The sequence below is a fragment of the Carassius auratus genome, unplaced genomic scaffold (genome assembly GCF_003368295.1).
Source record: "Carassius auratus strain Wakin unplaced genomic scaffold, ASM336829v1 scaf_tig00031692, whole genome shotgun sequence".
NCBI lineage: Eukaryota > Metazoa > Chordata > Actinopteri > Cypriniformes > Cyprinidae > Carassius > Carassius auratus.
In genome coordinates, this window is record NW_020525944.1 from 119,459 (window position 1) to 132,557 (window position 13,099).

The 13,099-nt window shown below is 36.5% G+C and overlaps 1 protein-coding gene across 1 annotated transcript; it reads right to left on the minus strand.

The window, feature by feature from the left end:
- Positions 1-9,738: 9,738 nt before the first annotated feature.
- Positions 9,739-12,313, minus strand: LOC113080584 (SLAM family member 9-like). The gene is made up of 4 exons (XM_026252744.1): positions 12,265-12,313; positions 11,650-11,979; positions 11,242-11,547; positions 9,739-11,120 (listed from the first exon to the last, which is right to left on the minus strand). The coding sequence occupies exons 1-4, from the start codon at positions 12,311-12,313 to the stop codon at positions 10,990-10,992; spliced, it is 816 nt and encodes a 271-aa protein (XP_026108529.1). The 3' UTR covers positions 9,739-10,989.
- Between the last annotated feature and the right edge of the window lie 786 nt (positions 12,314-13,099).

Consider the following 13,099-nt stretch of genomic DNA (forward strand, 5'->3'; position numbering starts at 1 on the left):
TGGGTGACGGTGAGGCAGCGTAGTCGTGGTTCAAAACACCGCTCTTCTGTTCCGATCAAAACATTAAACAGGTTCTCCCCACTCAGTGATGCACCCACTGAGAAACCTGATGAAAGTGCTCTAGTTATTGGTGATTCTATTGTACGGAACGTGAATATAGAGACACCAGCCACCATAGTCAAATGTTTACCAGGAGCCAGAGCGCCTGACATCTTGGCAAATTTAAAAGTGCTGGTTAATGCTAAACGTAAATACAATGCAAATATAATTGACAGTAATCTGGCTAAAACCTGATGATTAAATTATTTTATAAATGAGTCAACTCCCCAAGATTACGGTTATAAACATGAGCCGCATCCAAAAGGTAAAGGGGGAGCACTAATAAAGCCCCATTCTTACAGATCATTAACAAAAAAAAAGTTGGTTTAGGGATTAGTTACCTTTTAAGTTCAAGGCGTATCCTTCAAATTTGGAAACAAGGGTCCTCTAGTGGTTACTATAGATGGGAAATTAGCCTCAAGGACAAGATGGCCAACTATAGGACAACACTAAGAATTTTGGGGTGCCCAGAGATGAGCATTTATTCCCTCAAGAACAAACCTGCAGATAAGTGTCAGCAGAAAAAAAAAACAGAAAAGAAGAATTACATTTCTGCCCACTGTCCTGCTGGAGAGAGCTAGGACAGCCTTGAAGGTGAAAGAGTGTCACTTTTAACCAAGGTAAAAAAAAAAAAAAGACACAACAATGCAGTTATCAAGGAAAAGATGGCCAAGACCTTTACATATAGGAAACAGGAGGTAGTCAGAGACAAACCCATGATTGCCGAGTTCAAGACCATATGGCCAGGACTGTGCCTGAGGTATAAACTGCTTCTTAAAACATCCATAATCAATGTTATATAATGCATCAACCTACAGTGTGAAAGAATTATAGAATGCAGTAAAGCAGTAAAATAAAATAAAAAAATAGTATACACCAATAACAGTTTGTTTTTTATTAAATATTTGGGATTAACAATGTTCCCCTCGTCACAACATTTTTTGGACAACTTGACCACCACGCTGATCAACTCATCAAAGTGCTGAAGACAACGGGTGGATCTGAGAGAAAGAAAATTAACCTCACTTTTGCCCCAACTGCAAAGGTATAGGTTACCTCTTTGTAGAACACGTTTAGGAATAAGTCATTTTTTTCTAGTCTGCGTTGCCATTTGTCAGAAACCAATAACGTCTGCAAATGCACCCCATATGAATATCAAATTTCTTTGATTGTATTTCACAAAGCTTCTGAGATTCTTTTACCATTTAAACAAATTGCTGTTTCGTATTTACACTACACACTATGGATAAATAACCAGAATTCTGAGGAAACTGATGAACTGACACAATCAACATTTTGTAACAGAAGTACTCTTATTGCATAGTAACTCCAACACACTGATCATTCTCTCTGCAGTTTCCAAAAAGCTTCCTTTTCACTCTTTTCTCTGCTTGAGAGTAGGCCTGTTGCTATGGTCAATATATCGACTTATCGCACGATATATGTAAATGAGTGCAATCATTTTTGGTTGAAGAAGAGTAATTGGTCTCTTCAAAGAGTATGTAATACTAACAAATAAAGGATTCAGATGGCTGTGCTGCCCAGAGAAACCTTGAACAAGTTGTCTTTGTCTTCTACAGCATTAACCCCGATGGAGGTGATGCCACCACCACTCCAGTTGATGTTGGATTGGTGATTGAGGATGTTGAAGTGCTTGACGAATTGGGAGACATCGCTTCTGCAAATGCACTCTAATGGGTGTCATATATGCAATGAACCTCAGTTATCCTCAGGAACTGAAAAGGTTCTTTGAGGTGCTTCAGAAAATCCTCCTCCAGCTGGATGCTACCAGACTCTCAACCAAGGTACGCAACCCTCTACAATGTGAGTAAATCACTCACATATGTGACTAAATCTTCACTCTGGGCAACTAAATGATGTCTAATATTAGCCAATGGCTAATTAATTATCAGATTTTACTCGTCTGTGTGTGAGTTTGAGGCTAAGTATAAGTTTAGTGTAACACCTGCATCTATTGACAGGCACTGATGATTAACTAATATCTATAGGCCAATAGGTTCGGCTCGGAAGGCATACGTTAAACAGCCTAACCTTGTGAGTAAATAAATCTGTATTGAAAATAAATAGATTCTTTGTAAAGAAAAAAAAAAGAAAAGTATTTTGATTTTTGAAAATGATTTAACAATATTCACAGTGTCAATTGAATGATAGGTCATAATGACAAAGAACTCAATCAAATTGCAATACATGAATTATGCATGGACTAATCTGGGTGCACCCAATAGAGTTTAGTTAGACTGCAGTTGTATAACAAGTTTGCAATTATAACTTTTCTCCATTTGTGTGAACTAGCAGGTAATCGGAATTGTCCTACCTGGTTCCTGGGTTAGATTTAAGAGCTGACAGTAGGAGTCAGACTTTTCTCACATTTCAATCTTTTTCTGTGGCCATATCTCTTTTTGTACTTTTATAGTGTGCATGGTCTGTATTAAATCTGCTTTTTCTGAACACGTGCAGATCTACTTCCCTAATTAAGTTTGTGTATGGATTTTGACATGAGCAATGAATTACATGAAATACACTGAGTTTTCCGCCAACTGGCAACCTCTGTGTCAAAATACTATTGGATTAGTTTGCAGTTGGAAAAAAAAAAAAATTAATAATAAAAAATATATATCCTGCCCTATATTTGTTATTGTTCTAGCAGCGGTTTAATCAAAATAAGGAAGAAGATATATGGCAACTTTTGTTTTATGCCTAGTCATTAAACTTTGGTGAACAGTGACTCGCATTGAATACATTTTTAAAATGAAGGACAATGACCATCATAATCAGGATATGATCTCTATATAAAAAGGGATATGCCTGGATTGCATAATTTATTTGAAAATGTTGGGGACCTTATTAATATCCTTGTTCTAGCTGGTCACCAAACTCCACCCACTGGTGCTGCAGTCAGCAAACGGTTTACTTCCCAAATTCACTCCATTTTTATAGCAATGGAGTTGACACAGGAACTAAACACTTTTGTTAAAACAGTTTTTTTTTATTTCAGTAAAAACTTTGAGTCTGGTAAGATGTCTATTTTATATTAGTTACACTCTCATTTCCTGTAAATCAGTCTTAAACCTGCCATGGAGGAGCCCCAGCACTTGCATATTTTGTTTGTCTCTCAACTCATTAGTAGAAACTTCAAGACCTGAAAATGTGAAGTTCTAGAGTTTTGAGAAGCAGTGCAGTAAAAATAAAATGGTGTTGTGGTACGGTTTTAGTGGCATTGATATTAATAGATATCACTTCTTTTTTTTTAATTGCTAAAGGGAAGTGAATCCTCATGCTTACACTTTACTGCTCCCACTTCAAGACACCTAGCATGAACACAGCTTACGGTGTGTTTCCACTACAGGGTAAAATCTGGGGCTGTGTCAAATTTAGGGGCAGAGCACACCTCTGAAAATAATGTTTGCGTTTCATCTTGTTTTAACAGTGATTGCTTGTTGCCCAACCCTTATTTCACTTTCATGCTTTCTCTGTGTCACTCTCAATCCTATAAATTTAAGCTTAACTTCCATAGGAATGAATTGAAAATGCATAAACCATTATAAATAGAGCACACCTTCCATTGTCATTATTCATGTTACTCTGTGAAACCAATACCTGCCTCAATACAGAGTTTTGCTGGAGATTGTGCAGCATGATCATTACGTAGCCTTGAGCCTCGAGGCTTCAGTGTAATACGTAACATAACTACACTCCATATCAAATGCACTGACACTTGTCATTTAATCTGTTTCTTTCATTCTTTATCCACATTAAAAATAAAACTATATGAGTCCATCAGTAAAGAGCATGGCTGGTTTAAACTATGTTTAATTAAAGCAAGTGCTGCTTGCTTTTTATAGCCAGAGACTAGTTCTTCTGGTTATCCAGTTTGAATGTCAGTTACAGACTACTGCCACCTGCTGGTGTGGGAGATATTTTTGTTTTGTTTTTGTTTCTTTTTTTACGCAAGTGTGAGCGTAATAATTAGCTATTGGCTGTAGTCTGTCCTGTGTTCTAGTACTTTTTCGCCCCTACAGGTGATGTGAGACAATTCCAAAGCTGGCTTTCACTGACTACAATAGGAGCGCAATTGATATAATGCACTAGCAACGCAGAACATTAAAAACATGATGATAAACAAAACAATCTGTGATTGGTTTCTTCACATGTCAGTCAGAGGACATCTTGGGCAACCCTTGGCCAATGAAGGCTGCTTCAAAACCTTTGCAAAAGGTTTGAACCAGTAGTTTAATGTGCATATCAAACATGATTTCAGTAAACCGGACATTGTTAGATAATTTGCTGAACCATGAACCAAGGTTTTTTTTTTCTGATCTCACATAAATTTTACACATGTGTAGTCATTTAATGACATATTTGTATAATTAAATAGAATAGTTTTTTTTATTAGTCTGATTAACCAAGCTCTCCATAAAACAAACTAAACAAGCAAATGAGTAAATGTATAAATTAATGATGTTCTTGTGCTGTTTGTTTGCATGTGTTCCAATCACAGCACCTTCATGTTGTATTTTGTCCCACTATTCCAGGCATAATTAATAATTAATAAACTATTAATTTCTTCTCCAGATGTTTTAGGTGTGGATACAGACAAATTGACCATGATGAATGGAGATTCAGTCACTCTACAGACTGGTGTTAAAATAATCATTTTAGAAGATGGAACATGGTATTACAATAACATTTGTATAGCTCAAATCAATGGAGATCAGAGTGATATCTGTACAGATGTTCAGTGTAATGAAGATACTGAGAGATTCAGAGACCGACTGAAGCTGGATCATCAGACTGGATCTCTATGTGGTTTACTATGGAAGGCATCAAACTTAAAGAGATGATGAGTATAATTTAACAAGATAGAAATCTTACATATACAATCTTTGAAAGATGTCAAAATATATATTTCTATGCTAATTAACATGGTAATATGTGTTTAATTTAGTTTTTTTTTTTTTTTTTTTATTGTTCAAACGGGCAGCAGGAGGAAGTGCAGTGATCAGGTGAGATACTTATGTGAACATAGTTCAAGCACTTTAGGGGCCCGCATCATACACCTGGCACAATGTGGCGCAAGGTGCATTTTCACTAGATTCAGCCCAACACAGTTCACATTTCCCTGTCATGCACTGCATTTTTTAAATCACAAATGCTTTGCACCCATTTGTGTGCCCATGTGTGTGCTGGTCTAAAAAAGAGGTGTGTTCAGACACATTGTTGGCGCAAAGTGGATTAAACATTACTGTTACAAAAGGTTTGTTGAAAAGCATTTCAAATCATGGTTGTGTTTCTTTCTGAACAAGCCTATCTGTTTGTCCATGTATTGAACTAACACGCTAAGTTAAGTTCAGTCTCGAGTCAAGAACCATTTCGGTCAGACACGTCAGATTCGTGAACTGAGGAGCTGATGATACTGCGCATGTGTGATTCAGCGTGAAGCAGACCGACACACAGAGCGTCTGAACTGAACTGATTCTTTTGGTGATTGATTCTGAACTGATTATGTGCTAGTGTTATGAGCGCGGGTAAACCGAAGGCTTTGAATCAAGGGCAGTCATCGCCAATGACGCCATTACGTCGAGCACATAAGAACCGGTGAACCATTTTCTACAACCGGTTTATTGAATCGAACTGTCCGAAATAACTACTGGTGATCCGAAAACCGATGCAACTGGTTCTTCACTCGAGAACGAGTCAATCTTTTGTTCTTTATCTGGCTCGGCTCGGTGTTCATCTTCAGTTCTCTCTTCACAGCAGTTCAGTCAGTGTACTGTTTGAGTAAATGAATTACTCCGGGATATTGGTTTGTTTTAACTCAGAGGGAGTGTCAGCCACATTAAAAAAGTTAACAGCTTAAGTCATTTGTGGATTAATGCGTATTGGAGACGCGAACCGTTTAAAATGATTCAGTTCGATTTGGTGAACTGGTTCAAAAAGATCCGGTTACATCGAATGATTCGTTCTCGAACCGGATATGACAAACTGCTTTGTTTTGAACTCTCTCACAACAGACACAGAAGAGAAGACAATGATGAATGAAGTCGTAGTTTTTGCTATTTTAGGAACAAAATATATTTTCGATGCTTCAAAAAATTCTAACCGACCCTCTGATGTCACATGGACTACTTTGATGATGTTTTTCTTACCTTTCTGGACATGGACAGTATACTGTACACACAGCTTCAATGGAGGGACTAAGAGGGACTGAGAGCTCTCGCACTACATCTAAAACAACTGTGTTCCGAATGATTCACTGGTTTGGAACAACATGAGAGTGAGTTATAATGAGGGTGAGTTATATAGTTACATAATACTGATTATTGGTTGAACTAACCCTTTAAATTATGCCCTGTTCCTCGCACTACTATTATATTCTGCCAGAGTGGACTGCAACTGTAATGCATCATCATTTGGACTACTGTGGTACTGCTCTTTGTTACATCTGTAATAAATAATTATGATTAAGTCAAATGTGTCTGTTACGTTTCCCTTACAGTCTTTATACTTTATACACTCACTCTTTATTGGTTGATTTGTTCTTTATAAAAATAAATAGTTACATGATGTGTGTGTTTTAAGTCTGATTTTCTATTCAGTTTAATGTACTTTATTTGCATAGTTTGTGTCTACATTAAAGCATGTCACAAAATGAATAATTGCAATCATTGTAATGTACAAGGTAATAATATGAAATATAAAATTGGGTCTGGGCTATATAAGGCTCAGGTGTGGCTCAGATTCGGGGATTCTGGTTTACTTAAGGCTGAGAATTGCCACCAATAATAAAACCTGTTTTGGCCCAGATCAGGGCCAGCTAAGGCTGATTAACTGGCTGAGATTCAGGCCGGTTATGGCCCATGTGTGGCCTGAGTCCAGTTCTGGGCCACTTCCGGGCCGTCATTCTTTGCGGTACTTGGGCCAAGGCAAAAGTCATTATGTGGCCCAGATCTGGGCCAGAAGACATTTGCTATGTGGGTGTATATTAACAAGTTATTTTTTGTAAAGTAGAGGTCAAACTGTGAGTAGCATGAGCAAGAATGAAAAAAAACCCCACCTTCAACCACACGTATTTCACACAGATATACTCTTGATACCTCAGATGCACTCACAAACTGACATCAAACACCAACTTCTAGCAGCAGACATGCTCATGCAAACATATCTGTACAGAATGAAGCAGGGTTCACTTTTGACTACTTTTGATAAATATTTTGCATCTAAGTTGATGATGATGACATTCTAATATGATCAAGTCAAGCAGCCCAGGATTCTGAGACATTAACCTTTTGTCTTCATGCACTTTCTGACTATAGGGCAGGGTCCCAAGATAAAGGTGACTGCTGAACTCAAGGCACAGCTGAACTTTTGTCTCTATTGTAATGTGAAGGTATGGACGAGACTGTCAGGCTAATTGGATAAGCATCTATGGTTCAGTGCCTTGCTCAAGGGCACCTCAGTCGTGGTATTGCCGGCCCGAGACTCAAACCCACAACCTTAGGGTTCGGAGTCAAACTCTAACCACTAGGCCATGACTTCCCCATTGACTGATGCACCGAGTTTATCAAGTTAACAAGGGATCTCAAACCTACAAGCTTGATGTGCAAGAAACAGTGAGGATCAATTCTGTGCATCAGGCAATCTATATATATACTTTTTGAAGCTTCAAAATATACTTTTAATGGATGGACCAAAGAGAAAGATAACAGAACATTAAAAATAACCTCATGTGTGTTCTAAAGATGAAGGAAAGTCTTGTGGGTTTGATATCATGTCGTCCAAATTAACATTTTAATGAATACATCTGATGATTTTCACCGATCCCAAAACCTAACAATACAAAAGTTTAATTGAAAGTGACCACACAGCTGGATCTGGTTCTTAAAAAAGGTTTGACCAGTCTCTTATGGTGACAGATGCATACTCTACGTAGGTCTCTTCTGTGATTTTCTGTAAAAAAAAAAAAAAAAAAAAAACATTAGACAAGATAGAACACTAATAAAGCTAAGGAAAGATATATATATATATATATATATATATATATATATATATATATATACACAAATATTGAGTACTGAATAAGCCATATTCAAGTCTTCATGATCTCACACACACAACCACTGTATAAACACAATTCGACTGTTTGCATTTCTAGTGCAACCCTCTTTCCTTAGCTCAAGTACGCAGACCTCATTGCCACATGGACTGAATATGTATTAAATTGCTGCATTTTCACTGGAGGAAACTGTGGTGTGATGAGGGGTAGGTTACAGTAAATGGGGGATCGATTATTGTCCCCCCATGATATTTTGTAAATTGGATTTATGACAAATAACTGCACAAATGCAGATATTATAACAGTCTATCGATAATCACACACCTTGTCATCTGTTTCTTGCTGTGCGCTGCTGAGGTCTGCGGATTGAAAAAGAACGTGCTGGAAGACATGGAGGAACCGGTCGAAGTCTACCGCCATTTTCATATGAAATTTAAAGGTGGTTTCAGGTGATCACGAATTCGTGTACTGTTTAAGGAGCTGATCACAAAATTTACGGTGGGCTGATTAGTCATTGGGGGGGGGGGGTAGTCAGCTATACCCCCCTAAAACTAGCTCAGCAACACCCATGGTTACAGCAGCTTTTTGCTAGCACGCTGTCTTACATTTGTACCTTCTTTTTAATTAAAGAGTGAGTATTTGTACCCTAGAGCAGTGATTCCCATACGTAGGGGTCCCTAAAGATTTACAAGAATCTTATTAACCACGATAGTGCCGCTACTGGTTGATTTATAGCCAAAAAAACTTTATGAAATCATTTGAATGTGTCGTTTAATATTAGGGTATATCACTTAAACTTAACATATATGGGGACAGTAACTCATTTTGTGGGGACAAGTCATGCGATCCACTGCGGGCGCTCACCACAGGTTGAAAACTGCTACCCTAGATTACCCTTAAGTCACCATTAAACAGAAGGTGCAATAGTATTTTGTCCATCAGGAATTGATCAGATGGTTGTGGTTTGCTATTTCCTCCAAAAACGGTCAACTTTCTTGGTGAGTTAAGATTAATAAGAGTAACACAATTAACAAGTACTATTACTGTACTTTTGTGAGTGTATGATGAACTGCACAGACCTAATGGTATGCTAAAATATAAACATGATGCAAGCTGCATAGAAAAATTCACAGTTTTTCCAAATGCATAAATAACAGCAGATGTGTGACCGTCTTTGAACAGGTTGTGCATGTGGAATTTCACTAGAATGCTGCAACATACATATCTTAGTGAAAAATGCAAATCTCATAGCACCATTTAAAAGTGTGGCATTATTAACAAATTCTGTTACATTATACTATTGAAATTAACTGTGTAAAAATGTGTACAATTAGAGTACTTAAATTGAATACCTTAATAAATGAATGGACTGTATATATATATATATATATATATATATATATATATATATATATATATATATATATATATATATATATGTATATATATATATATATACAGTATGCATATATACATATTAGGGATGCACAATATTATCGGACCAATATCGGAATCGGACAATAATGGCTTTAAATGTAAATATTGGCATTGGCCCGATACGAAAATTTATGCCGATATTTCTTGCCAATAAGAGGAATATGTTACCTCACATATCCTCAGGGTGTGCTAGCGATAAGATCAAGTCAGCATTGTGGCTCATTCTTGAAGCAAAGTTTTGCCTGAATGGTGATTGGACTCGCTGCATTTAAACTGAGGATGCACATACAGAATGAGGCGTTCGGTGTGTGACAGTAAACATTAATAGCATGTACAGCAGCAGGAGTTTTAATTCCATAGGGCGTGCTGTAGGCATTCTTCCATACTAAAATCAAAGCAAAATACACAAATAATATTTAACTGTGTTTCTGATTAAATTAAGCAGTAATTGATGCCATAAAATCATGAGTATGTTTTGATTTAAAAGTCAGAAGCTATAGCTTACAAAAATTGCTTTTCTCAAGGGCACCTCAGTCGTGGTATTGCCGTCAAACTCTCTAACTATTAGAGTACAGCTTCCCCCAAACATGTGTAATATTGTAATATCATGTGTTATATTTTTAAACAAATTATGAGCTCTTAAAGTTTTTCTGAATTTTTACAACTTTTGTTTTAGACCAGGGGTGGCAAACATCGGTCTTGGAGATCTGACTTTAATTACATGATTTAAAAGGAATATGTCTTATTGATTGTTGTGCAAACCATGAGAAATGTGTGCATTGTTATGACTTTCACTTTCTGAAGGCTTTACTTTCCTGTCAGATAGTTTTACAGAATGTTTCTGCTAAAATAAACGTACTGTTCACTTAATTTATTTGGGGAATTAACTGTTGCCTCAATTATCCTCATTTGTGTTTGTTACTTAAGTTCACAGTTCTCCATCTGTGTTTGTTGATTTTCATCTAGGTTAATGTGTGTTTTAGCCAGTTAAATCAGCTTGAATCACTATTCTGATTCTCCTGCCTGTTTCTGATCTACTCACACATGCAACAAAATACAGAGATCTTACCAACTGTGTTTTTCTTTTGTAGAATGTTGGCTCAGCAGAAATTATCATTTCTACACAAGTCTGAACTGCAACAATAGATGCAATAGATGCGTTAAATAATCAATCTTAACTAGATCGGTTTCTTTACATGTGTATCCTTATCAAGGCTCAAATGTTAGCATTAATACATACTATTTATTTAAATATATAACTATATATTTTATACATATATAATTTATATATAAAACTAGATGGACTAAATTAAAATAGACAAAATTATGAGAACGATAGTGTTCATTTTGGCTTTTAATGGAGTCTTGTTTAAAATAAGTTATTGACACTTGCCTTCTCTGTCATTTTTACTAAGTTTCCTGCAGATGCAGCACATCACGACTGCAGCTACAATCAACAGAGATCCAGCAGCAGAAATCAACACTACGTATAATAAAGGTAGTCCCTGATCTGTTGTAAACAAAATGAGCCATTATTAGTATGACTGAATTTGTCATCTGATCTACAACAGACACTTTCAAACTTAACAGATCAGCTCAGTTAATCAACATTGATATCAACACCAACATACCTGCACATTGTTGACAGAGTTCAGTAATGTTGAGATGTGTGGTCTGGTTTGTGATGGGATTGTTGATCACACAGCTGTAGCTGTTTTTCTCCTGATATTCCACCTCCAGAGGTAGAGAGAGACTGATGCTGAGATCAGACACACTGATGCTGGACAATAAACTGTTTCCTTTGTACCAGGAGAGAGTCACATGACTCACATTCACCACTGAACACAACAATGAACAATTCTGCTGTGATGAAGATGATGATGATGGAGATGAACATTGTGAAGAGTTTCTGCTGATGACAGGAACAGACACCTGAGCTGAAAATATAACAATAAAGATAAAGTTTAACATGCTCAGTAAATTTTTAGTGTAAATAGTTAATAAAATAAGAATATAGAGCACACAACATCTCTACTCACCATAGACAGAAACATTGAATGTTTTTGTTAACCGTTTCGCTCCATTTATATTTACTTCATAGAGTCCAGCGTGTTGAGTTGTGATGTTTGTGATGGTCAGAGATCCAGTCTGTCTGTCCAGCTTCAGTCTGTCTCTGAATCTCTCATCAAGAACATCAGATGTAGAGTTTTGTTTGTTCCTTTTGATCATTGCTATGAGAGACTTTTCAGCTCCAAATTTCCACACTATCCTGCCGACATTAAATTCAGTAACATCAGTGTTTAGAGTGACAGAATCTCCCTCCATCACTGACACTGAAAGCATTTTGTTTGCTTCAGCACCAAACACACCTGAAGAACATGGACATATTAAGGCTCCTTTTAGTTGAAAAAACCTTAAATCAGCTGTAGATTGTATTAAATATCAAGAAAATAATATCCAGAACAGCAGCAGACACTTAGTGTATTTTAAACATGAGTACTGCTGTACAGAAAATGCGATGTGAAAAGTTACATACATGAATACATAACATTACAAAATACATTTCTACTTTAAAATGATTTGATAATTTGAGCTAGAAGCAGTAGCTTTATTACCTTAAATGGAAAGAAATTAAACCATAATAAATAACTTACCAATCAGACGGCACGAGCACAAACAGAACAAAACAAACACATGAAACATGTTCTTCAACAGTTTAGTGAAAAGTCTGATCTAATAAGACTGTACTCGACTTGTTAATCTGGTTTGTGAATCCTCCCCCGGAAGAGTTTGTCCCTCCTAACGCAGTCGTACATGCTCTGAACGCGTTTCAAATTGGATATATAATATTCATGAAGTGTTTCTAGAAACTTCATAATTACATGAATATATTTTTATAATGTAATATTTTTTTTAAGAATTTATTTTTAGTTTCAAACATTTTACAATTTTTTTTTTTTTTAACTAAATTTCATTGTGAAGTGGATCCACTAGTGTTTATTAAAATGGTTTTTATATATTTATTCAGTTCCCAGTTTAAGTATATGGAAAAACCAAAATACAAAGTTTTTGTATTTTTGTACCACCTCACAGTACCAGAACTAGTTTTACTGATGTTCCTCTTCTGATTCAAACTGAAACCGGCTGTGGCTGGTTTTGTTTACATCAAGCATCATATGCACGAGAATGGCCATTCAGAGCAGGTGTTTTGTAGGTGAAGGGCTTCTTCCTCTTCTGCCGCTGACTTTTATGATTCTTTACTCTACAGAAACAATAAACCATGATGAGAAACAGTGTTTGACACAAAGGGAGAGAAATAAAATAAATACAATGATTGTATTTTTCAAATAATTAATAAATTAAGCAGGAACATCAGGAACATCAGGCCCTTCCTAATGGGGCATGCTGCACAACTTGTCCAGGCCATTGTAATGTCTAGGCTGGACTTCCATCATGTGCAATAAAACCTCTACAAATGAATCAACAAAA

Excerpts from the sequence above, each read along its gene's own strand:
- LOC113080584 (XM_026252744.1), bottom strand. The coding sequence starts at position 12,313 with ATGTTTCATGTGTTTGTTTTGTTCTGTTTGTGCTCGTGCCGTCTGATT. Across the intron at positions 11,980-12,264 it reads GTGCTCGTGCCGTCTGATTG|GTGTGTTTGGTGCTGAAGCA; the intron begins GTAAGTTATTTA and ends CATGTTCTTCAG. Across the intron at positions 11,121-11,241 it reads ACTCTGTCAACAATGTGCAG|ATCAGGGACTACCTTTATTA; the intron begins GTATGTTGGTGT and ends TGTTTACAACAG.